Below are 27,421 nucleotides of genomic sequence, written 5' to 3' on the forward strand. Positions count from 1 at the left end.
TGTTCTGCAGTAGTGTGATACAGTAAAATCCTTCGTTAGAGTATCAATTCTTACCAGTCAAAATTACAAAAATTTAATTGAAAACTAAAATAACGTGAAATTCCCAGAATTCTAAAAAATTCCCGGGTTTTTCCCAGTTTCCTTCCGGATGAAAGAATTCCCAGGTTTTTCCTGGACTCCCGGTTGTCCCTGCTTTAGAACTCATGAATAAGTGGTGCAGATTTCCAAAACCATAGAACAAAAACTGACACCAGAATGCACATTTTTAGGAACAATCAGAGACGCTAAATACTGGACTTAGAAACATGAAAATTTATTTTATGCTTCAGTTCACCCCAAATCTGATAACAAAGACTACGTTAAGCTACCTCTTATAGTTTTTGAGTAATTAAGTAAAAACCAATTTTGTAACTGAAATGTACTCAATTGCTGTGGATTAAGTACCTGTAATTTTAATGATAGAGAATTTTGGTTAAAGTGGATGATAAAACATACCAAATGATAGAGCTATACCAAAATAAAGAATTGTAGTATTAATATCAGTCGATGTAAGTTCTAGTAAAGGTATGGTTCAGTGGTAATAATCTACCATTAGTTCCACTATAAAAATTCTAGAAGGCAAAGTTTTTATTCTAGCAAGCTGAAACTTTTCTGTGACTTCAAACAACTTAACTGTAACCAAGTAAAAATTAAGAAGTTTCTGAAGTAGTTTGTAAATATGTTATTGAAGATTATGTGCCCAAGAAAGCGGTCGTTTTGAGGCTGCTGCAGTATGCAGATAAACGTAGACAACAGATGTTCCCTTGGCCGTCCACTCTGGCACTTATATAAATACAGCCCGCGAGGCGGTAGAGAACTTCACTGCACATTCAGCTACTGTAAGATCCACAACTGTTAAACGTCGGACCGCGCTCTGCCCTGGATGACATCAGACCTGAACTGTGACAAAGCGCGTATTTTGCGGTAAAAACAGATAGTGAATTCCCGAGGACTGTACACCATCCTGGATCGCTTAAAATTCACCAAAATAACTGTTAGTGTGCCGTCCATGTGAATTACAACTCCGCGTGGCAAGTGGTGACTTTATTTCCACTTTTATGGTGAGCATTAACTTTGAACATTTATTGCAAACTTCCAGTTGAGTATTTTTAGTCAGGGTGAACGACAATCCGGTAGGAGCGTACCGTAGAGGTCGCCTCTAACTGCTAAATGTGCTGTTAGAACAGAAAGACATGTTTTCAATTGAACATAGTGAATTTCCTAGTGTTGTATGTGAGAAACTTTATGTAATATAAATTTTGATTGCAACTTTATACTTTTATTTAAAATCATAATCCTGAACACGCAAGGAAATAGGAGAATAGAAACTTTTCTTTCAGTGAGATGGACCAGAATGTGGCCGTGAAGATGGAAACTAAGGTCAGTACATTTCCCTTCGCTTTCGGGCTGACCACAAAATTGGTTGTCAGGCTCGTGTGAATAAGATGGCAATAATTAATTATTTCAACTTGCTGCCCCACAACACCTCCCAATTCTCATCTGAAAATGGAATCTGTATGTGCCAAATATCTCAGGTTATTGTTTCACACAAATATGGGACAACATTTGTCAATTTTGAAAGCCCCCCCAAGGGATTTTTGAAGGCACTGATTTTCAATAGGTTGGAATTACTCTAAAATAACCCCCGTCATGTGGTAAATTTGTAATGGAAATTTCTGGCAATAGCTTACACATTTGGGTGAATATGCTGCTAAATAACTATTCCAAAAGAAAAAAAAATCTGGTGTTGAAGAGAAAGTCCACAAAATCACAAAAAAAGCTGACTGTGACGTAGCTGCAAAAAGACCTAGGAAAGCTTCAATATTTATACAACTGTGGTGATAGTGACACACTTCAGTATTAAAAATTGTTCCCTTTCAAGACTAGAGTAATAGGTAAAAGACAAACAAGTGAAAACTGAAGTGTTTAAGGACAATAATAAGTGTTTATTGGCATAGGTACCAATATTAATTTAAAATGTAATTTACTAAAGGAACCTTATACAACATATTTTGTCATGTAGATTTTACCATTTCTTCTTTATGTATGTATGTGTATATTATGAATGAACGCAATATTAAATCATGTAGTAATGCAAAAAGTAATTACAAACTGCTTTAATGCATTATACATGTATCCTATGTATGACAAACACTGAGCAGTATAATCTCTGTCCTTATACGTTTACTTTTTGAATTTCAAATGTACCGCTACTGGAAATCTTGTAATGGTATTTTAAGGACAATGAATGCAAACCATTTAAATTGTGGTTAATTATATGAGAAAACACAATTGCACAAGTTGAATTTGATTTAAATCTGTATATGAATCTGCTGCCTCACTGCCAACTCAAGACCTGACGTCATAAAAGCTGTAATTCAGCCTTGAGTTTTCTAAGGCAGTCGAGTTTAGGCTCTTACTAAAAACCTGATGTCATGCAGTCCCCAACAGCCAATGAGCGTTCACTTGATTTCTGAGCAGTCTGTCATGAACATTTTGGCCAGTGCAAATGTTACATGTGATTTTAGTGAGTTATTTCATGAATTTTTATTCTATTTCTTGCAGATTGTCATGGCTGATGGTGGTGGTAAGCAACAAATTCTCCATGAAGAAACAAGAGACATAATTTATAGGGCACTTGCTTTCTTCAACCGCAAAGCAGAAAACGATAGTCCTCACACAGATGATGTCAGATCTCAGGATCGCACTGCACAAGTGAGTGGCGTCAGCTTGAGAATCATTCATATAACTGGCAATGGAGGTAATTTCTCTGTTCAGGCTAGTGGAAGCCCAGTTTTCAGATCACCAAGGAAACATCACAGTCATGAGATGCCCGTCATGAATTTAGAAGATTTTGACAATGATGATCTTAGACAAGTTGTCCTCAATATGAGCAAGATAGGCAAACTTTCTACTGTCAAAAAAATTACATTGAAAATGCATTGTCAAGAATGACAGTTCTGAAGATGTAAATGTATTGAGACTGCCACTTCAAAGAGGGTGTACAATATTTTCTTTTACATCTCATGAGTTCGCAATAATAATGACGATCTCTCCCTAGTCCATACGGTGCTGATGTCGTAGGTAGCTGCCATTACCCGAGGACAGTTTAGTCAACTATCAGCCGCCTTTAGTGAATTAGCAGTCTAGTTAAAAGTTGATTAACTCTCCACAGTAAATTGATTTCTTAGGATGGATAGGATGTGTGACTGCAGTGTATGGATGCAGGAGGAGCTGGCCACTGTTCGCGAACAGCTGAACGTGTTGATGGCCGCGGTCAGCCGTCTACAGGCTGCTGCCTCGGAGTGTAGCGGCAGTGGGGGTCTGGTGCATCGCGTGGTACACCCCAGGTGTTACATGCTTCACCCACTGTCCCTGCTGTCAAGACATCTTCGCGGGTACCGGACGCGATTGGGCCACCCTCTCCCCAAGGGGAGTGGCGGGTTCAGCGGCGTTCGCGGCGCACAAGGCGGAGGGTCAATGTGGAGGCTAGCCGTGTGGCTTCACCCACTCTGCCTGTGAGTGGACATGTGACCACTCCTTCAGCAAGGTCCAAGCAGGCACACGGGCGGAGGGGTTTATTAGTTATTGGGAGCTCCAACGTTAGGCGGGTGATGGAGCCCCTTAGGGAAATAGCGGAAAGGTCGGGGAAGAAGGCCAGTGTTCACTCTGTCTGCTTGCCGGGGGGTCTCATCCGAGATGTGAAGGAGGCCCTGCTGGCGGCAATAGAGAGCACTGAGTGCACCAGACTGCAAATTGTTGCTCATGTCGGCACCAATGACTCCTGCCGTCTGGGTTCAGGAGTCATCCTCAGTTCGTACAGGCGGTTGGCAGAGGGGTGGAATCTGAGCCAACAATTTGTAGTATCATTCCCAGAACCAATCGCGGCCCTTTTGTTTGGAGCTGAGTAGAAGGCTTAAACCAGAGGCTCAGACGATTCTGCGGAGATCTGGGGTGTAAATTTCTCGACCTCCGCTATCGGGTGCAGAAATGTAGCGTCCCCCTGAATAGGTCAGGCGTGCACTACAAGCAGGAAGCGGCTACAAGGGTAGTGGAGAACGTGTGGAGTGCACATGTGGGTTTTTTAGGTTAGAGAATTCCCTCTCTAGGCCCGACAAGACGCCTCCTGAGACATGGCAAGGTAAGAGTAGGCAAAATGCAACAGGGTATAACAATATTAATGTGCTAATAGTAAACTGCAGGAGCGTCTATAGAAAGGTCCCAGAACTGCTCTCATTAATCAACGGTCACAATGCCCACATAGTACTGGGGACAGAAAGTTGGCTGAAACCACACGTAAACAGTAATGAAATCCTAAACTCAGATTGGAATGTATACCGCAGAGACAGGCTGGACAGTGAAGGGGGAGGCGTGTTTATAGCGATAAGAAGTGCAACAGTATCGAAGGAAATTGACGGAGATCCGAAATGTGAAATAATTTGGGTGAACATCATGGTTAAAGCAGGCTCAGACATGGTAATTGGATGTCTCTATAGGCCCCCTGGCTCAGCAGCTGTTGTGGCTGAGCACCTGAAGGATAATTTGGAAAATATTTCAAATAGATTTCCCCACCATGTTATAGATCTGGGTGGAGATTTTAATTTGCTGGATATAGACTGGGAGACTCAAATGTTTATAAGGGTGGCAGGGACAAAGAATCCATTGAAATTTTTTAAAGTGCTGTATCTGAAAACTACCTTGAGCAGTTAAACAGAGAACCGACTCGTGGCGATAACATATTAGACTTTCTGGTGACTGACAGACACGAACTATTTGAAACAGTTAACGCAGAACAGGGAATCAGCGATCATAAAGCAGTTACTGCATCGATGATTTCAGCCGTAAATAGAAATATTAAAAAAGGTAGGAAGATTTTTCTTTTTAGCAAAAGTGACAAAAAAGCAGATTTCAGAGTACCTGACGGCTCAACACAAAAGTTTTGTCTCAAGTACAGATAGTGTAGAGCAGGCTGTTCCAGCCGGGCGCCAGGTAGCCGGAGCGCTCCGGAACGCTCACTGCGGCAGCTCGGAGCCCGCGTGGAGGGGGAAAGCGAACTCACTGCCCCCTGGCCGCATGCAGCCGCAACTGACGCAATAATCCGTGTTCAATGACAGCTATGACTAGCCACGGGAGCCCTGTACCCCTATTGGAGGATACCTTCCTATTCATTGAGAGGGATGTTCGTCCGCAGTGTCTTGTACGTCATAACGTATTTAATTCTGCGAAGCGGTACAACATACGACGACATTATACACGTCTTCACGCAGCGCACTACGATCAGGTAGAAGACGTTGCACGCAGAGAACTGGTAGCCAGGCTTAAGAACGACATACCAGGAGACGTAAGTTTAAAAACGGTTTCATAATACGGAAGGTATCAAAACATGCAACACATTTCATGTTCTGTAATGCGTTTGTAATTTTCAGGTGAAGGAGAGCGGAGAAAACACTACTGAATCTGCAATTCGAACAAGCTACAGGGTCGCTCACATCATTGCGATGAGTGGCAAGCCGTTTTGGGTGGGACCACTCGTACAATCGTGCATGGTAGCAGTTGCAGAATGTTTGTTTCCAAGGGAGGTGCAGGCAATTGAAGCGGTTTGCCTGTCGAAGCAAACAATGTCTTGTCGAATCCTGGACATGGCAGCGGATTTAGAGATACAGCTCAGGAAAAAGGCGGAGAGCTTTGTTGCATTTTCGCTAGCACTTGACGAAAGCACTGACATATCGGACTGTGCTCAGCTTGCAGTCTTTGTGCGTGGTGTCGACATGGAGCTGCACATAACTGAAGAACTCTTGGATGTGGTACCACTCTATTACACCGCAACAGGACGTGACATTTTTGAAGCGGTTTGTGAATCAGTGGACAATATGAATTTGCCGTGGGATAAGCTCCAGACAGATGTTCAATCGTCTTGCTTCTTTAAAACTACCTGAAGGTACTACTTTCGGCGATTACCAAGCAAAGTTAAAGCAGCTCATCACGTCGTTTGAAACACGATTCCGAGACCTCACTAGTTTGGAAATGGAACTTAAGGTGTTCAGCACTCCTTTCTCAGTTTCCTCCGATGACTTGTCATCGTCACTTCAATTGCAGCTTACTGATTTGCAAAATTCAACTTTGTTAAAAGAGAGGTGCTACAACACGTTGGATTTGTCACGATGGTATCGTTACAGCAAAAAACATTTCCCAAGCTTCACAACAATGCCGCTCAGAACATGTGCATGTTAGGATCTACGTATTGTTGTGAGCAGCTTTTCTCAGCAATGAAAAGAGTAACAGTAAGGAACGATCGTTTCTTCAGGTGGCAACAATGAAGGCCATCCTCCCCATTAATGCTGCGAACACTTTGACATCTGATATTTCCGATCTTGTAATGAAAAGAAAATGTCAAGCTACAGAGGCCCAATAAATTTAGTATGCAATTTCTTGTGAAACAGTTGTTTCTTATTTATTTCCTGAACATCGTATTTCCTGGTGTAGCACGTCCCACGTCTTAGCAGCCAAGAGTATGAGGTTGTCGATCTTGTAAGACACAGCGGGCACATCAAAACGCTTGCCCTGCTGCCTACCTCAGCCAGCCGTGCCACGTACCGGTGTGCCGGCCCACTCGAATGGTCACAGCGAGCGACACGGCTCCCTGGAGCAGGGAGCGCTCCGCGGCTCTCAACGGAGCTGACGAGATGGAACAGCCTGGTGTAGAGGATCAGTGGACAAAGTTCAAAACCATCGTACAATATGCATTAGATGAGTATGTGCCAAGCAAGATCATAAGAGATGGAAAAGCGCCACCAAGGTACAACAACCGAGTTAGAAAACTGCTGCGGAAGCAAAGAGAACTTCACAGCAAACATAAACATAGCCAAAGCCTTGCAGACAAACAAAAATCACGCGAAGAGAAATGTAGTGTGAGGAGGGCTATGCGAGAGGCATTCAATGAATTCGAAAGTAAAGTTCTAATGTCAAAGCGGTAGGTGGATCAAAACAAAACGTCCAGACACTCTGTGACCAAAATGGAACTGAAACAGAGGATGACAGACTAAAGCCAAGTCCACACGCAACGATCTGTCTGCGCAGATGTCTGTACATGCAAAAGATCGCTGCAAATGATGTGTGTTCACACGACACAAACCCCAATCTATTACTCGCCCGTCATCTGTCGGCATACAAAAGAAATATCAGTGGCAAGCGACTACACTCCCAGTAAACGTCAAAAATTTAATTAAGTTTTTTTGAAATATAGAAATGGAGGAAGTTCTGTTGTGGTCTGTGTTCGCAACTTGTGTTGCAAAAAACATTCAGACCAATTGCAGGAAACAGAGAAAGCGGTCAAAATGGTGCAGACAGTGGCTGCTAAAGCGAAAGCAGTTTTCTCACGTAAATTTACTGCGAGAGTTGCAGGGCGAACCTAACAACTGGCGAAATTATTTGCAGATGGATGTCGAAACTTATACTTAAAGCTTGTAACCCCTCATATTACGAGAAAAAATACTTGTATAGAGAAGAGCAATTTCTCCTCATGAACGGCTGGCGGTAACATTAAGATTCCTAGCAACAGGAAGGAGCTACAAGGATTTGGAATTTTCAACTGCAATATCGAAACAAGAGTTGAGTGAAATAATACCCGCAATTTTTCAATTAGAGCATTGTATGCTGCTGTCTTTTTGTCTCGGTCTCTATATTCTTTACTTTAATCTTCCACAAATGTGGGTGGTTTCTATATATATTTCAATGAATTCACTTACATACTCTCAAGAACACTGACGAGTATCAGCCATTTTAATGCCCTGTGCACACAAATACAAACACTAGACCGAGCAAACAGCTGTTTCGCGCCAGATTTGCGACGATCTCCTGTCCACACGCTCCAACTTGTTTGCGCAGATGTGGTTTGAACCCACAGATTGAGAGGTTTCGCTCAAACCTCCAACTCCAATTTCCAGGTTTGCAATACACACCTCAGGTTGGTGCAAATCTTCTGTCCACACGCAACGATCTGTCTGCGCAGATGTGATGTGCGCAGACATTTGTGCAGACAGATTGTTGCGTGTGGACGGGCCTTAAAGGCCGAAATACTAAATGTCTTTTTCCAAAGCTGTTTCACAGAGGAAGACTGCACTGTAGTTCCTTCTCTGGATTGTCGCACAAATGACAAAATGGTAGATATCGAAATAGACGACAGAGGGATAGAGAAACAATTAAAATCGCTCAAAAGAGGAAAGGCCGCTGGACCTGATGGGATACCAGTTCGATTTTACACAGAGTATGTGAAGGAACTTGCCCCCCCTCCTTGTAGCGGTGTACCGTAGGTCTCTAGAAGAGCGTAGTATTCCAAAGGATTAGAAAAGGGAACAGGTCATCCCCTTTTTCAAGAAGGGACGTCGAACAGATGTGCAGAACTATAGACCTATATCTCTAACGTCGATCAGTTGTAGAATTTTGGAACACGTATTATGTTCGAGTATAATGACTTTTCTGGAGACTAGAAATCTACTCTGTAGGAATCAGCATGGGTTTTGAAAAAGACAGTCGTGTGAAACCCAGCTCGCGCTATTCGTCCACGAGACTCAGAGGGCCATAGACACGGGTTCACAGGTAGATGCCGTGTTTCTTGACTTCCGCAAGGCATTCGATACAGTTCCCCACAGTCGTTTAATGAACAAAGTAAGAGCATATGGACTATCAGACCAATTGCGTGATTGGATTGAAGAGTTCCCAGATAACAGAACGCAGCATGTCATTCTCAACGAAGAGAAGTCTTCCGAAGTAAGAGTGATTTCAGGTGAGCCGCAGGGGAGTGTCGTAGTACAGTTGCTATTCACAATTTACATAAATGACCTTGTGGATGACATCGGAAGTTCACTGAGGCTTTTTGCAGATGATGCTGTGGTATATCGAGAGGTTGTAACAATGGAAAATTGTACTGAAATGCACGAGGATCTGCAGCGAATTGACGCATGGTGCAGGGAATGGCAATTGAATCTCAATGTAGACAAGTGTAATGTGCTGCGAATACAAAGAAAGAAAGATCCCTTATCATTTAGCTACAATATAGCAGGTCAGCAATTGGAAGCAGTTAATGCCAAAAATTATCTGGGAGTACGCATTAGGAGTGATTTAAAATGGAATGATCATATAAAGTTGATCGTCGGTAAAGCAGGTGCAAGACTGAGATTCATTGGAAGAATCCTAAGGAAATGTAATCCGAAAACAAAGGAAATAGGTTACAGTACGCTTGTTCGCCCGCTGCATGAATACTGCTCAGCAGTGTGGGATCCGTGTCAGATAGGGTTGATAGAAGAGATAGAGAAGATCCAATGGAGAGCAGCGCGCTTCATTACAGTATCATTTAGTAATCGCGAAAGTGTTACGGAGTTGATAGATAAACTCCAGTGGAAGACTCTGCAGGAGAGACGCTCGGTAGCTCGGTACGGGCTTTTGTTGAAGTTTCGAGAACATACCTTCACCGAAGAGTCAAGCACTATATTGCTCCCTCCTACGTATATCTCACGAAGAAACCATGAGGGTAAAATCAGAGAGATTAGAGCCCACACAGAGGCATACCGACAATCCTTCTTTCCACGAACAACACGAGACTGAAATAGAAGGGAGAACCGATAGAGGTACTCAAGGTACCCTCCGCCACACACCGTCAGGTGGCTTGCGGAGTATGGATGTAGACGTAGACTGGCTAAAATAGGTGATTTTTAGGAAGTTACAATTTGGTTTTCAAATATGTTGTTGGAATTTTACAAAATTTTTAGGTTTATTGGACTTTCTACTTTAAATAAACATGTTTTGGTATCGCTAGTGTTAAACCTGACTACACAGATGAAACTCCAATTTAATAATAGTTATAATACTGAAATACATACACAAACATGTGATACAGCACATTTATGTCTACAGAAACACACAGAACACATGATCAAAGCAAAACTTAACGTTCACAGAGGAGTACAGTGTGATATAAACTGAAACATTGAGAGATACACAGTCCAACTTTACACTAACTGGACTCATATGCTCCGATTCAGTTGCTGATATACCTGCTGAGTATCCTTCAGAACAACACACCAGTCTGTGAAAATAATATGATAAACGTATGCAGCAACTCATCCTCAAAAAGTCTAGAAATAAAGCTCTTTTCAGATGATTTGTAATCTGAATTATCATCAAATGGTTCCCTTCCATCATAAGCAGACTCATCAAGGACTTGTGTAAATCATTTGCTGCAAACTTTTCTCCTCCTCACTGCACATTTTGAAACATAGGCAATTTGAACGTCAGCTAATGCCCGCGAAACAAGAAACAATAAGGAAGGTTTCAAAACTGAAGTAGTTTTCTGCCGATACCGCTACTGCTATCTAGCAATCAAAGCAGAAACTACGAAGCGTGCAGACCTCATAGGAGTTTACGGGAGCTGTAAATATACATTCAACACTGCGGAAAATCATAGTAACCGGCAATATAATGTGCGCCTGCATATTCCCTTTCCTCTGCAAGCACCATAAGAGAATGCCAGCTGCACGATAACTGTTAATAAGAAAAGAAAATAATGACTATTATTTATTAAACAACAGTAATAACTGAGTAGAATGTTTTAAATTCCAGGACTTCATTTGAATATCCCAGCTTTTCAAGGTTATGTAAGATTCATGGCTAATTCCTGGTTTTCAAGGATTCAAGGATTGCTAGCCACCCTGATAGCAGTATGCTTCAGAAGACTAACACGGCTGTCAAAAAATCAGTAATACAAGTTGTAGCGGTGATATGCAAGACAAGTGGAATAAAATTATAAAAGTTTGAAAGTAAGTGTGCATAGATAAAAACAAAACTTTTTGCAAACCTAAAAAAAGATCAAAGGTTGTTAGGGTTTTCTTTGGTATACTACATTTGTTCAAGTTGTTGCAGAACCATTTCCAAGGTCAAGAACATGAAGGTTCCAAAATAACAAAAAGCAGCAATAAGTTTTAAACATTGAAAAACACATAACATTACCAAAGCAAACTTACAGCTAACTAGTGAACAAGGAAGTATGAAAGGAAGTAACACACCTATTCTCATGACCAACAACTTGCACCTTGAAATATGTTCTTCACAGAGACATCAAAGTAATTTCATTGAACTCATTAACAATATCTCTGATGTCTTGGATTTAAAGTTTCCAAAATGGGTACGTTCAGCTCTGCACAGGAATTTGAAATGAATCTTATAACTGAGGACAGTATTCTACAGATATTCTTAGACATATGGTCAGCAATGAAGTTGATGATAGAGGATGGCTGTTATCTTTCCAAAAAGTTTCACTACGTCAATAAAATCTCTCTTTTGTCTTTTGAAATGCCTTTTAAGTATTAAAGTCAGGTGTATATCAATTTACAGACTAAATGAAGATTGCTTTCCAAAGTACAAGGATGATATAAAACCTTATACCACATGACGTAAGGAACAATGTATGTTTCCTTATACAGAGGAGATGTTTATTTGTCGGGTACATTTCAGTTACCGATGAGCTAGATTCAGCATATTCTCAATATGAAATTGACTGACTCTGAACCCCTGATAATCCTCAACACTAAGCTGTGCAAATATTGTTGTTGAAGCGCTAATAAGAGATATGCCAGAGGCTGTGAACTTCAAAAAAAGTTTGATAACAGAAGCGATAACAGTGTGCAGCGACTCTGCAATCTCTGATGTTCCTCCAGGTAAAGTGAAATCATTGAAGGCTATATTCCATTCTTAAAGTGCCAATCTGTTGATAAATTACTGGGTTGTCCAGAAGCAAAAAGTGACGCAGGAAAGCAAAATACAGACTGGATACTTATTATAGCTCGTGGAGGTATTCTGTCTTCGACGCAAGGTTGGAAAAAAAAATGTTTTAGTTTGAGTAGAATTTTTATGCTTTTCATGGAAACAGAGTGTTCAATAACAAAAAAAAGAACAGAAAGAGAAAAATCCTTGAATCACTGTGCTGATTCAGATACAATAGTTTCCCAAATTTTGCTGTTTGCTCTCTACGCAATGACAAGAACATCTGTAAGATTTGTCATCTCATTCATTATGCTAAATTGAAAGCTCTGAAAAAATATGCCACAAGCAGGAAGCAACCATACGTTGCATCTTAGTATCATAAATATTAATAGCAATTGGGTAAAAGCAATTAAGAACACCTATTTTGTATCAGATGAGTGAGTGTTTTCCATACCAATCTTAAACTGTAACTTATTTAATTAGATAATAAAAAGTTTACTCAGCAAGCGGCATCAGAAGACAAACACAAAATACTGTTATAATTGGAAAGCTTTCAGAGCCAGTGGCTCCTTCATCAGGCAGAAGAATTGATAAGGAAGGAAGAGGGGTGAAGGAAAAGGACTGGAGAGGTCTAGGAAAGTCACCCAGAACCGTGGGTCAGGAGAGACTTACTGCATAGTATGAGAAGGGAATATTGATTGTTGGGGACTGCATCAGATAAGATGTGAAAACCTGAGAGCTTAAAGGTGGAAGACAGGGCAATATGCAGATAGAGATAACTGCTTAAACATCATGCATGAGTTAATAAGAGTGAAAAGCTAAGTGCATTGTACATAACAGAGGTGAGATGGGGGCAGTGAAAAATAGACGGGTAAGACAAAGTAAGATGTAGAAAACTAAAATGGAGTGAAGTGACGAATGGTTACAGTGAAGAAATGAGAAACAAGGCACAGCAGACATGGTGCAGTGTATTTCCTGTATAACCTTACATTGTACTGTGCATCCCTCGTTGTGATGTCATGGACTTCATCCAACACCTGCTGTTGGCTGGGACCATGACACTTCTACAAGGAATGCACAGCACAATGCTGTAGTTTTTTTAATGAATGGCCTGCCCGCATTTAGCCAATGACTTTAAATAGGCTTCCTTAGCATGTGGTTTCGACAGCCAAGTGTTTTAATTAGCCAATCTATATGTACTGCCTCTCTCAGACTACTTCGTGTACAGCAATTCATTTCTACAAACACATTTTTTGAATGCAGGCTGTGTCTTGTACTTTTAAGAATGTCATAAACAAACATGGGTACTGCTTCCTTCCACTTCAATTAAAATACAGACAGTGCTACATAAAACTCTCTTGATTAAACATGTTCACTTTGAGGTCCATGAAGTTGTTGCACACCTATGCAAATTGCCAATCTGAAACTCCTAATGCCTCCTTTACACAAGGGCTGATCTATGACATACTTGATCCAAATGTCAAGAACAATTGCTTTGGTAATTGCTGCTTGTTAGACACTTTACTGCCTTGATAGAATAAAGAACTGTTGGACGGAATCAAACAATGGAAAATTCTGGATGGAGGCCTTCTTTCAAAAACCGGCTGCCAAGGCCAGACTGTGAGCAGCTGTGCATGATGGGGGAAGCAATCTGGTTGGTGGAGTTCAGGAGGCAGCTGAGGCGAGGAGAGGGACGGATAGCAGAGAGGGACAGATAGCAGATGCTGTAAGGAGGTTATACGCAGGGCGAGGAGGGGAGGGGGGGGGGGGGGGGGGGAGAGTGGAAAAGGAGAGATGTAAAAATACTGTGTGTGCATTGGTGGAATAGTGGCTGTGCAGTGCCAGAGTGGGAACAGGGAAGAGGATAGGTGGGTGATGCACAATGACTAACAAAGGTTGAAGCCAGGTGGGTCAGACAGACAGCTAAAACAAAAACCTTTATTCATGCAATAATGTTGTTATATCCAGAAACAGTTCGAAAAGTTTGCAGGGTGTTTTAGATTGTTATCAGGAATAATTGTTAAGAAAAAATTTAACACAATGTGCCATTTCTGAGTTAATTTGCACTGAAGTTAGCCAATCAGGCTGCCGTTCGTTCAAATTTAAACGACCTGCCAGAGACAGTGTCTTCATACGTGTTCGTCATTTGGTTTCCTAAAACCAAACAAGAGAGTGGTACAAAAATTGGACATGAGACAGAACTAAGGCTCAAACTGAGTAGTCTCATGCACTATCATCTATGCTATGAGAATAACTGACATTAGCTGTACATGGCAGACCATTAGGATTTGCACGTGCAATGGCCTGATTGGCTAACTTCAATGCTAATTAACACTGAGACCGCACAATGTATTGATTTCTTTTCTTAAACATTATTTTTCAGCACAGCTTATCCTGCAACACCCTTACAAGCATTTCAGATTGTTTCTGAGCACCTTGTATAGTTTGTTTAGCACCGAATGCCGTGTTACTGATTATGTACGTTCTCACACAGAGACTGAAAACATCTTACAGCTACTGCTTCCATCACATTATTACATAAGCCATAAGTTGAATTATTTCACAATACAAATTTTACCTTTCCTCCTAGAGGTAATGCACGATTAATCAGTGAATTACACCTACAATAATTATCCCACTGAAATCTATGTGAGTGCAAATTGACTTTCAGAACAGCTTAGTTATAAAATTTTTTGAATAGCACAGTAATTTACTTCTACCCCCTTTTCCCTGCCAGCCACACAAGTTGTGTGTACAAATATGGACATAGTTAATGTTCTCCTCCTCCTCCTCCTCCTCCTCCTCCTTCCCCCCCCCCCCCCCCCACGCACGCACGCACGTACACACAAGTAAAACAACCACTCTGTGCACATGTAAACTAACCCTTTTGAAAGGCATTTACAGCACATAATTTACCAATACGAATGATTTTGATATAGTAAGAATGGAATATTTTAGGACTAACCTTGCTCTTCTTGTAGTTCAATTTTGCAATCGACAGAAGCTTCTGTAAGATTAGTGTCACTGGACTTCCTGCAGATATGGAAGACTGTACTGCACTTTCCACTTCAGTAGCAGGTTCAACCTTTACATAAGGTGTGGATTCCTCCCACCAGTACTCCAACTGTATTTTACCTTCACTGCCAAACTGAAAAGAAAATAATTATTATAGTACTATGTTACACTACTAAACTCCTCTTCTGCACCGTAAAAATTCCTTTTTAGTCCTATTATCATCCTTTCGTTTTACATTCCCACAGTATCTTTTTTCCCTTTTTATGCTTCCTTCCTGATTCCTGTTTAATTACAATTTATATTTTTACAGTCATTCTGTCATAAATGCATACTGTGATGCACCTCTTACCCTCACAAATGTCATCATCTCAATCCCACATTTCCTATTTATAAAGTGTTAAAACTGTGTGCTAAAATCTACCATGTGTGTATAGAAGAACGAGATAAGAGACAAAAAACAGATAATAATTAATACTGTAAATAGTAGTAAGTTAAAGCAGGAAAACTGTTCATGATCCTGGCACACTGAAATTTTAAGGAAAAAAGACCCCTGAAGATACTTCAAAATAAAGTGAAACATATTTGGTCTCAATTAGACTTAATTACAATCACAAAATATGGTATTATAGCTACATAACAGATTCAATACGGTACTTCAGTCTTATGTGAAGTTCATGATACTGTTAATTGGTATCAATGACAAGTGCTGTATTCAGTAAATACTGACTACAAATTTTTGGAAAACATCGATAATACACTGTCATTACAACCCTCCCAATTGATGTCACTGTTTTGTTCCATCAACAATCCTAAAGATTTAACTAGATTTAATTAGTTGTTTCTTTCAAACCGAAATCAATATTCTAAAGTAAGTTTCTAATGTGACTGAAATGAGAAGCTTACAATGTGCCAACCTCAAACAATGAGACACTGATTTTACACACAAAACATCCAAAAATGAGCGTTGTGCCCAACATCCAACAGAAAGATACATGACAGTAATAATGCAGAGAGTCAGGACAACAAATAAATGGATCATAAGAATATCTTACATCATGATACACTGGCAGATGAGTTGATACCATCTGCAGAAAACTACCAAGTTTACAGCAGAAGACTAAGATGTGGATATGTCTGGAAGAGAACTTTATCCAATAGTGCAGAAAAAGTGGGTTGTTATTGTGTCACAATAATCATGTGCTACAAGTTACACACAGAATTAAGTACAAATGATTTTTGTCTAAAACTTAGTCATCTGAGTACCGAGTTGGCCCAGCAACAAATACCCAACAGAGATACCTTTCACAGAGACAAAAAGATAATGTTAATTTTTGTACACCTACCATTAGGTAAAGTTCTCCTATAGTAACAGCATGAGCATCCTTCTGTGTCCATCCTTCACGAACTTTTTCTATTGTGGCTTTGGAGGAATCCTCTTTGGACTCTGTCTGCTCTCCCACTGCAGCATTGCAATCTTTCTGAGAGCTTACCTCAGACATACTTTCTATTACTTTGGAGAGGTCTTCTTTGTTATCAAGTTGCTCAGCTGGTGGCGAACACTCCATGACATCTGCATCTGTTGCCTCGGTGAATACACTGCTTTTATCACTTGGCTGTGATGGACTATGCGCAGCCAATGGGCTTCCTGCAGAGGGGGACAAAAAAGTTCAACAGACAGAGAAATTTCAGATAGATTAAAAGTTACTTTCATGAGGTGCAGCAATAAAATTGACTGAGAGAAACAGTGGAAATCCTGTTATAAACTTAGCTCCTAGGGAATCTAGAGTGGTGTTGAGAAGGTCAGGGTAGGGAAGCAGAGGTGGTACGGTATGGAAGCGGTAAGAGCATAGGTCAGATGACGGAGGAGCATTTGGGGGGGGGGGGGGGGGGGGAGGGGAGAAGAACCTGAGAGAATGGAAATGACAGCATAAATCTGATTGTTGGAGGCATGTGTGGAAGAACTGAGTGAGAAGATGTAACAGGATAAGGGGTGGGGATGGGATAGTAGAAGACGTGGGTAGGAGGAGGGTGAGCAAGGGTTGATAACAGAGGGAGTGACAAGAAATGTGAAGATGAGTGAACCGAAAAAGGGGTGGGGGAGGGGGTGGTTGTTGAGGTGGGCAAGGGAAAAATGGACAGAGAAGTAGTAGAATCATTTGTTGGTTGGAGAGAAAAGACAGGAGGAGAGGGCGAGGCAAATGATGAACGTTGACTGGAGGGAAAGAAGGGGTCTTGACTTATAGGCCGCTTCTCCCATCATCACTATACCAATGTCCATTAGGCAAATCTTACACTTTCCTTTGTGAAAGTCTTTTGGCAGCAATAGCCATTTTTTATATTCATCTTATCATGGCATAGTTGGCTTAACACACACTTTCCAGGCATTTTAATCACAATTTTAAAAAATACACCTGTTCTGCAGTTTTTCCACCAAACATTTGTTACAAGTAGAAATGGCCGATAAATGCCAGACTGATACTTTGTCACAGATATTTCCTTGTCGCAGGTGTACTATTTGGTTAAGGTTTCTGTGCCCCTTACCATTTATGCTAACATATAGTATCTCCGACTGCCGGCACTGCAGCAATGAGTTTACATCATACAGCAAAGGGTGTCAGCTGCCAGTAGTGCGTGTAATTGCAATAACCCCCACTACCATTCTACTCTACATGCCTGAGACTTTATCCCTCCTGCCCAACATATCACACAGCTGAGCAACCCCCATAACTGCCTAGGCCTTCGACCTGTACACGCAGTCCCCCCCCCACTCCCCACACTCTTTAACCTCAACAAGTTAACCTTAAGTTTGAATATAATTCCAAAGACAAAAATAGGGCTTATACGGATAATAATTTTAAAAAAGACAAAATAATCACTTTTGACGACTTTTATTGCACAATACTGAAATTACGTACTTTTAAGCACTTTCAAGAAACGTACAAACCCTGAGTCAGGTGAGCTCAGCAATTTCAAACATGGAGCATTATGTTGTCAGTAGAGAAGCAGTAACAGCAGAATGGGTCAGTCAAGAGTGCTCAGTGACTTCGAACATGGATTACTCATTGGCTGTCACGTCAGTAACAAATCCATCAGGGAGATTTCAGCCCTTCTAAATCAGCCTGAGGTGATCATTGGTGATACAATTCCCAAGAGGAAACACGAAGGCACAACCAAAGTTAAACAAAGACCAGGCAGACCTCATTTACTGATTGACCGGAGCAATCAAGCACTGTTAATCACAGCAATGTCAGCTATGTACATGTTATCTTCAACAAGTAAAGCAGCTCAAGAAAAATTCATTTTGTAGCAAGTTCTTTCAGCATGTCTTGCAAAAAGGAATGTGTTGCAGGTAAGCTCAAAAGGTAGCCAAATGAAGCAGCATGTAATCCTTTCAGTTCCATGGATCATTTTACACGATAAATCATAACTATGTGAAATGAGTCATTTTACATTCACATCATAAAATAATTTGTACATATGGTTACATGCTGAACATTTCAGTTGTAATTGATCCTTGTTGATCTATGATTACTTTGTAAAAAAATCTTGTGAGATCTCATCTTTTCTGTGAAGAACTAATAAGAAATGCTTGCTTGATGTAGCCAATGGATATAGATGGAATCTCAGTATTGAAAGAATGTCAGGGAGTAAATTAAGATCTATTTCTAAAGTTTCATTCAATGAATGTGCATTCTTCTCATGTGATAAACTGTTAATACAATGCCTCATTTTATGACTTGTAACCCCCTCCCCCCTTTTCTTTACTGCACGCTGCAGATAAAATGTATCACACAATGTCTGGGTAACTTCTACATATTTATTTTTGATGTGGTCTATCACTTGTGCCTCATAAATGTGTTTCAGGTTGCTGTCCTTCATGAATTTTTTTTTCCATTGAAATAAATCTCTTCTCTGCCTGCTTGCTGAAGATTATTAGCTATCATAATATTGGGCCTTTTGGGGAAAGAAACCACTCTTCTTCTGTCTGCAAAGCAGTTTAATTTTGAGAAATCTTGCAGTAAGGCCAGTTCATCCATATTCAGATTTCTTGTTTGGTCCTCTGTGATCCCCACTGTTTCTAAATTCCAGAAATATTGTAGAACAAGGAAGGGTGCCACACCAACATCATCATACAATTTCAATCACCTGCTTTCTCCACAGAGTGTGAAAATATTTTATTGACACCCACCTACATAAGAAGACGTGATAATCATCATCATAAAGTAAGGAAAATTATAACTTGCACATACAGATTTAATTATTCGTCCCCCCCCCCCCCCCCCCACACACACACACACACACACAATGTTTGAGAGTGGAACGGCAAAGAAATAGCTTGACGATAGTTCAGGCACTTCATTGTGGCTTGCAGAGTAATCATGTAGATACAGAATATAATCTGATTGCATTACTGTCTCTAAACTGATGTTTGCCATCACAAGGTTTTTGTGGAACTTTATTTGCCATCACTAAGAATCCAACGTAGAACAGAAGGCATCAATACAATGGATGATGATAGTTGAATCAGAGAGGAACCTGTGTCATCCTTTGGGTTCACCAACTGAAGTATCTGGATATGTTTTTTTACATCAGAAGACAAAGTTCGGTGCATGGCAGTCACAGATGACATAGAATTTCTATGGATCCCCTTTTGAGAGAATTCTATGAGTATGATGCACTGAAGTAGCAGAAAGGACTTACAGATAAGCCACGATGTTCTGTAGTTCTTAAGCCCAGCCAATTAATGAGGAACCTGGAAATGAAGCTCAACTGACTACTCCTATCCAGAACACTGGGAGTAAGTCGGAGATTACACTGGAGCAGCGCAACAGAGCACAACAGAACTGCATGTCGAGCAGCTGCCACAGTGCTGCTTCATACCCAAGTACAGTGGAGCCAGGGAGCGGTGAGGCAGCCGGCAGGCTAGCTCGATTGTGTGGGCGGCAAATGTGAAAGTCGACCAATCTGCAATCTTTCCCAAATGGATTTGAAGAAATTATTCAGTAGAAAAAAAAAATATTTTCACATATCTAATAGCTTTCTTTGTCAGCTTCATGATGAATGGCTTATCATTTTGTTAATCATTATGGTTACTGTGACATTTCAAAATTAAGCAAGCTACAGCAATAAAATTGAATAGTTTGCAATGAAGAAGAGAGGCCACTATGAATTTGTCATTGGTGCATGTTAGGTCACATATTGCTGCATACCAAATGTAGTTAATGTTTTGAACTCTTCTTTAAACTTTGGGGTGGAATCTATGATTCATTCCATTCTCAAGAAAATGGATCATATATTTTTCCACTCATATGCCTAGATCATAAAGTGACAATGAAATACTCATAACACCCTTGTATCTCATAAATGGTTTGATATACCGAGACAAAATTTTGGCAACTGATACCACGCAAAGAGAAGAGTGTGTTGCCATATGGTTACTGTTCATAACTTCCTTATATAGCACAATAGACAAGTAGCTACAGTCTTTGTTGATGGATTAATATAATCTTTTAAGGGTCATCAATTGATGAAATAAGATATGGTACAGGTTCATGGAAACCACAAGAAGTTTCCGAAATAAGGCTCTGGCATTCACAATAGGATTCATAACCACTGCAACAATTGTGGAGTCAACTACCAAAGTGCTGCGCGATTACCCTCAAGTACAACACGTGAGTGCATTCTGAAGATATTTTCCAAATACTTTAAATAAACAGGGAGCGAAAGGCTATTTACAATTTGTACAGAAACCAGATGGCAGTTATAAGAGTCGAGGGACATGAAAGGGAAGCAGTGGTTGGGAAGGGAGTGAGACAGGGTTGTAGCCTCTCCCCGATGTTATTCAATCTGTATATTGAGCAAGCAGTAAAGAAAACAAAAGAAAAATTCGGAGTAGGTATTAAAATCCATGGAGAAGAAATAAAAACTTTGAGGTTCGCCGATGACATTGTAATTCTGTCAGAGACAGCAAAGGACTTGGAAGAGCAGTTGAATGGAATGGACAGTGTCTTGAAAGGAGGATATAAGATGAACATCAACAAAAGCAAAACAAGGATAATGGAATGTAGTCGGATTAAGTCGGGTGATGCTGTGGGAATTAGATTAGGAAATGAGACACTCAAAGCAGTAAAGGAGTTTTGCTATTTGGGGAGCAAAATAATTGATGATGGTCGAAGTAGAGAGGATATAAAATGTAGACTGGCAATGGCAAGGAAAGCATTTCTGAAGAAGAGAAATTTGTTAGCATCGAGTATAGATTTAATTATCAGGAAGTCATTTCTGAAAGTATTTGTATGGAGTGTAGCCATGTATGGAAGTGAAACATGGACGATAAACAGTTTGGACAAGAAGAGAATAGAAGCTTTCGAAATGTGGTGCTACAGAAGAATGCTGAAGATTAGACGGGTAGATCACATAACTAATGAGGAAGTATTGAATAGGATTGGGGAGAAGAGAAGTTTGTGGCACAACTTGACCAGAAGAAGGGATCGGTTGGTAGGACATGTTCTGAGGCATCAAGGGCTCACCAATTTAGTATTGGAGGGCAGCGTGGAGGGTAAAAATCGTACAGGGAGACCAAGAGATGAATACACTAAGCAGATTCAGAAGGATGTAGGTTGCAGTAGGTACTGGGAGATGAAGAGGCTTGCACAGGATAGAGTAGCGTGGAGAGCTGCATCAAACCAGTCTCAGGACTGAAGACCACAACAACAACAACAACAACAACAACAACTTTAAATTATTTATACACCATGTACAACTTTCCAAATGCAGTCACTGATGTTGGGGGGTAAACACTTTCATCTAAAATGCCCAGACAATTCTGGTACAACATTAAAAGTAGTGCTAAACACCAAACTCAATTCGTAGAATAAAATCATGGCCATATCACTGGTAGCTCCTGTAACTGGATACAGCTTCAGTCTGATAAGACTCAACATGACAAGACATTTTATCTGCAAATTGTTGAACAAGTTGCTTAGAATGTATAGTGTTATACACACCAAAAATGTTGTATACTAAAAGACATCTGAACACAGAATGCTCTTTGTGTCAGTGCCCAAACAACATGTACAACTATCAGACACATCAGTGGCTTAACCCCTTAGTCTCTATCTATACTGTTATACAGGGTGTCCGAAAAGACTTTCCGTGATTACATAAATTGATAACTCAGGCTAGAAGTAAGATACAAATATGAAACTTGTGTAGAATTGTTTACAAGTATCAAAGTTTTTTTTCTGTTTTAGGTTTGCAGTACATAAGTAGTGGATGAGGTGCAGTGACCAAGAAGCCATGTTAACCAATCAGGAGAAGGCACAGTGTGTCCTGTGGTACCATGAGACACGATCACCAACCACAGTGCAGAGACACTTCCAGACAACATTTGGAAGGAATCCACCTGATGTCAAGAGCATTAAAGCCTGGTACGAGAGGTTCAAGAACACAGGATTGGTTGCTGACCTTCCGAGGTCTGGTCGACCAAGAACCTCAGCAGACAGGGTGGAAGCTATAAGGCAGTCTTTTCTGCGAAGTCTGAAGAAATCAGCGTGCAGGGCCTCACGAGAATTACAGATGCCAAAAAGCTCTCTCCACGACATTTTACACAAACGTTCATTGTTTCGTGCATACAAAGTGCAAATCGTTCAGGCTTTGTTGCCCAATGACAGTACACATCGATACGACTTTGCAGTCGAAATGCCATCACGTATTGAGGACGATGATTGTTATCTCAGACGAATTGCCTTTTCCGACGAAGTGACCTTTTTTGTCAGGTATCGCCATAATGTGCGCATTTGGGGCTCACAACCCCCTGGCGAGGTCATGGAGTGCACCAGAGGCAGTTCAAAGGTGAATGTTTGGTGCGCGCTATTGCACGATCGAATTATCGGGCCATTCTTCTTCGCTGAGGCTACCATCAAACCTGCAGTTATCTGGACATGTTGCAACTATATGCTGTTCCTCAGCTGCTTCAATATCACCCCGATGTCTTGTTTCAGCAAGACAGTGCACCGCCTCATTGGAGTTTGGACGTCTGTGCCTATCTCGATATGACCTTTCCTGTGCGACGGATTGGTCGTGATGGGCCAATGGTTTGGCCTCCATGCTCTTCTGACATAACCCCATTAGACTTCTTTTTATGGGGTTATGTCAAAGACGAGGTCTACCGAACACATGTACCAGATCTTGTAACCCTGCGGCAACGGATAACCACAGTCGTTCAATCGATTCCTCCAGTGATGTTGGCTAATGCGTGGACAGAAATTGAATATTGCCTAGATGTGCTACGTGCTACCAAGTGTGCTCATGTGGAAGTTTACTGATGTGTGAAAAAAAACTTTGATAGTTTGTAAACAATTAGACACCAGTTTCATATTTGTATCTTACTTCTAGCCTGAGTTATCAATTTATGTAATCAGGGAAAGACTTTTCGGACACCCTGTATAAAAGACAAGTCTTAGTTTAACTTTGTTACAAATATCAAATTCTTGACAGACCTACTTCAAATTTTTACACAATACTCTAGTTCACACACACACACACACACACACACACACACACACACACACACTCTCTCTCTCTCTCTCTCTCTCTCTCTCCCCATATGAAGTAAAGTCGTAGTTTAGGGCCATTACCAAAAATCTTTAAATGCTCTTACTTTAAATTATTCTACAATACTGTAATAAAAGATCAGATAGGATATACAAAGGCTGTTAGCAAAATCCACAAATGTTTTTGGCAGTCAAATTTTAACTTACATGGCAGGACGTTTAAAACATTACACAAATTGTTTCCTCCACACATATTTATCACCTTATATAAAATCCTAAACAAAAGTTGTATGCTCAACAGTGTTCTGTTATGTTTTCTTCCTCGCAGTCAATTTTAAGAGGAAAAAAGGAAGTTGTATTTATGGATTATCGATTTATGACTAGAATACTGCTATCAAGTATGTACCATCAAAAACTTTGTTATCCTGACCAATCACAGATTAAAACTATGAGAAATACTGTGAATGAGGTTACTATCCTCACAGTCCCAGCAGCTGGAAAGGTCTCTCCAGTACCCCTTATACAAATGAGCCCAAACAAGTTAACCATTCATTTTAAGTGATTTCATTTCCCAATTAACTTTCCATTTGCAGTAACAATAGAAAAGGCTTATGATAATAGAGAGAGAGGTAAAGAGAAGGTGGACAGAGAGGGGGAGCCGACGAAAATTAACAGAAGGTGAAGGAGGAGATAGAGAGAGATTAAAGGAGGTAGGGCTAGGAGATGGACAGCAAGAGGGGGGAAGGGAAGGGTGGAAGAGGAGGAGACGCACAAAGGGAAGGGTGGAAGAGGAGGAGACGCACAAAGGGAAGGGTGGAAGAGGAGGAGACGCACAAAGAGAGGGGGGAAGAGGAGACAGACAGAGAAAGAATGGATGAGTAGATTGAACACACGTACAATTCCCGAACCCCTCCCCCCGCCCGCCCCCCCCCCCCCCCCCCTTTTTTTTTTTTTTTTGCAGCTGAGAAGCACTGGTGGGTTCGCCAGCATATCACAAACTTGTATTAAACAGTGGAAAATCCAGCTTGAAGTAAAGACAATATTATGAAAAGGATATATTACTACTCGTCACACATCGGAGACGTTGAGTTGTAGACAGGCACAAGGAAAGAACTGCTATATATTTGAGCTTTTGGCCGAAAGGCCTTCTTCTAAACATATATTCATTCATAGGCACGCAGCCCACATGCACAGCCAATCTCTGGCTCCTGACAAGGGTCATATGTGGGTGAATTGTGCTTGTATAAATGTGTGAGTATTTCCTACTTCAGAAGGCCTTTTGGCTGAAAGATGTCTGTCTGTAACTCATCATCTCCCCTATCTGGTGAGTAGCAATCTATCCTTTTCATAATAATATAAAAAATTATGTATTTGTGTCTGTAGGTTTGTATGTTCAAAATCTTCTACTTTTGAACCACTGGATTTATTTCAACCAACTTTACACACTTATCACTTGATATCTGGAAAGAAGTGCTGTGGGAGTAAGAACCACCACCTACCTCCCAAAGGGATTGGGTTGTGGGTGATCATGAAAAAGAAGCAAAACATATCAAATGCAAATAACCAGACAATATTCATCCAGTATCTGAGAATGCAAGCACATAGCAACTTGCAACAAACTTTATACATAAATTCAAACATTCACATCACATTTTCTCGCTGACACCCGTCACAAAATGATGAAAGGAAAATAATATTATCGCTTACTACATTTTCTTCATTCACGCAGTAAAACTGCCATATCAGGCATCACATTTTAATTTATTTTTACTTAATACTATCAGTATACCATTGTGCAGATAATATCCACAATTACAGCTAAATGTGCTTGCAAAATTATATCACTGTATGACACACGGTTCAGGAGACATCATTCATAAGCACCCAAATGCATGAAAAACTTTCTTAAAATGTAGTGCTAATTACCAAACTAGACCCAGGCAGCATTTGAAGAGAGCACTTAGTGACCTCCAACAAGCCCTGAACATAATTTCAAACATTTTCTAAACTACTACTTGTTTACATGCTAAAAGTCAAATATTTACACATTAAAATCAATTGGAAAGAAATCACAAGTTTGGAAAGTAATCACAAGTTTTAAACAATCAGGTGTTAACTGATTACTTACTATCTGGACAGAAGCACTGTTGGGTTTAGCACCACATACATCCTGCAAGGGAGGAAAGGAAAAGGACACGACATTGAAGCATATCCCAGAAACACTTGGAGTGACTTCAATCACATTTGCTAGGTACATGACTTCTCATTTGTATGAGAATATAGGGGGAGTAAGATTCCTCCAACCAGTAGGAGTGGGAGGGTGTGGATGAGAAGTTGTGACATACAAACATTTGAAAACAATTGTTGATATTTATTTCCTGTATTTAGTTGACTTGGGATACTTAAAAAGGTATGAAGTGCAATTTTCCTCTTATTTGTGCAGTCCAGTGTGTCAACCAATTCATGAGAATGAGCACTGCAGTTAGCTAATAATTTTATCAACGAGTTTCTGAACCTAATATTAAACCACACAGCTGAACACCACAGATATTTTACATCCTCTCTGGAATTGTTTGGTGTAAAACAAGGGGAATCACATCTATGTGCAATAAATGTCATACAGACATACATTCAACATCTCCTCCTAAGCGCCTGGATCAATTTCAACTTGCAACACATACTACTTGCTACCGGGGAAAATGATAATGTTGTAGGAAAAAGCAACACCCTCCCACTGAGGAGGAGGAGGAGGAGGAGGAGGAGGTGGTGGTGGTGGTGGTGACGAACAGGGGAAAAGGGGCGGGAGGGGGGGGGGGGCGCAGGAGGAAGGGGCAGAGTGTGGAGGGAGGAGGAGATCGATTACCGTATTTACTCAAATCGAAGCCGCACTTTTTTTCCTGTGGCTTAGAATCGAGTGCAGCGTAAGTGGAAATTCTGCAAAATGTTGGTAGGTGCTGCCACAAACTACTGCCGTCGAATACATGTAGCGCTACACAGACATGTTTTGCAGGCACAAAGATAAATACTGGCTCCAAAACCTCTGCGTCAGTAAATAAATTTAAAAAAAGGTGGAAGACGAGCTTTTTTTTCCTCCGCCCCAAGCTTCGACCACTGCATTTCCTACATTATCCAATGAAGTAAATACAAATTCCATATTGTTCATCTTCGAATGTAGCAGCATTTCAATGAACTACGAAAATCCGACTCGCAAGACTGTTTGGGATGTTCGTCAATATGGCCAACTCTACGTTCTGAATTTTTTCCTACCTGTGAGAAGAGATGGTTGCTAATAGGAACTTTTATGAATTGTGAATTACATGCAGTATTCTCTTCACCATAAGAATAATGTGAATATAAACATTTTGCCATGTATTCTTTCGTGTTTGCTGCTATCTCATTTAAATCCTGTCTGTCTAATAAACTACGAAACTTAAGTGAGACAACAGTAAATGCGGAAGGATATACATATTATGCCATGTTTATATTCGTATTATTCTTATGCCTAATAGTGATACAGTCAGAAATGAAGCACGGCAGTTGACTACATTTTTAAATCTAAGATGACTAATTTCTGTGCACAATGTAATGAACTAAAGAGGCGTCTGCAAAGATTTTCAGACGGAGAAAAATTTTCGCTAAACTCTCATTCAGAACATCTTCTATCATCTGCAGTCTATTATTTGGTTCTTGTTGATCATTATCAAAGAAAGCAGCAGTGTAAGTAACAACAAATAGCGGTCTCTTGCCACTGTTTTGCTAAAAGACGATTCCTCTCTCTCTCTCTCTCTCTCTCTCTCTCTCTCTCCCTCTCTCTCTCTCTCTCTCTCTCTCTCTCTCTCTCTCTCTCTCTCTCTCTCTTTTTTTTTTTTAGCCATGCTGCGAGCGGCGAAAGGCCATAAACACCCATTATCAGAATGCGACAAACAATGCATGACACAGTACAGTAATGCATTTTCAGCTTAGAGTGATGTAAACACCTATAACAAAGATAACCACACTTATCAGATCAAAGAAAAATAAGCAATCAATTCAAACCAGACGAAGCACGTGAAAAAGGAAGG

At 40.6% G+C, this 27,421-nt stretch overlaps 1 protein-coding gene across 2 annotated transcripts in view; it reads right to left on the reverse strand.

Annotated features, from left to right (window-relative positions):
* Window positions 1–27,421, reverse strand: part of LOC124622082 (protein cramped) — a 178,002-nt gene that overhangs the window by 80,829 nt on the left and 69,752 nt on the right. For both annotated transcript variants that reach the window (XM_047147659.1, XM_047147658.1), the window contains exons 8-9: window positions 16,152–16,453; window positions 14,759–14,941 (exon numbers count right to left, since the gene is read on the reverse strand). In XM_047147659.1, the coding sequence (XP_047003615.1) occupies window positions 14,759–14,941; window positions 16,152–16,453 (485 nt within the window). The remainder of the gene's footprint in view (window positions 1–14,758; window positions 14,942–16,151; window positions 16,454–27,421) is intronic.

Source organism: Schistocerca americana, chromosome 7 (genome assembly GCF_021461395.2).
Source record: "Schistocerca americana isolate TAMUIC-IGC-003095 chromosome 7, iqSchAmer2.1, whole genome shotgun sequence".
NCBI classification, from domain to species: Eukaryota; Metazoa; Arthropoda; class Insecta; order Orthoptera; family Acrididae; genus Schistocerca; species Schistocerca americana.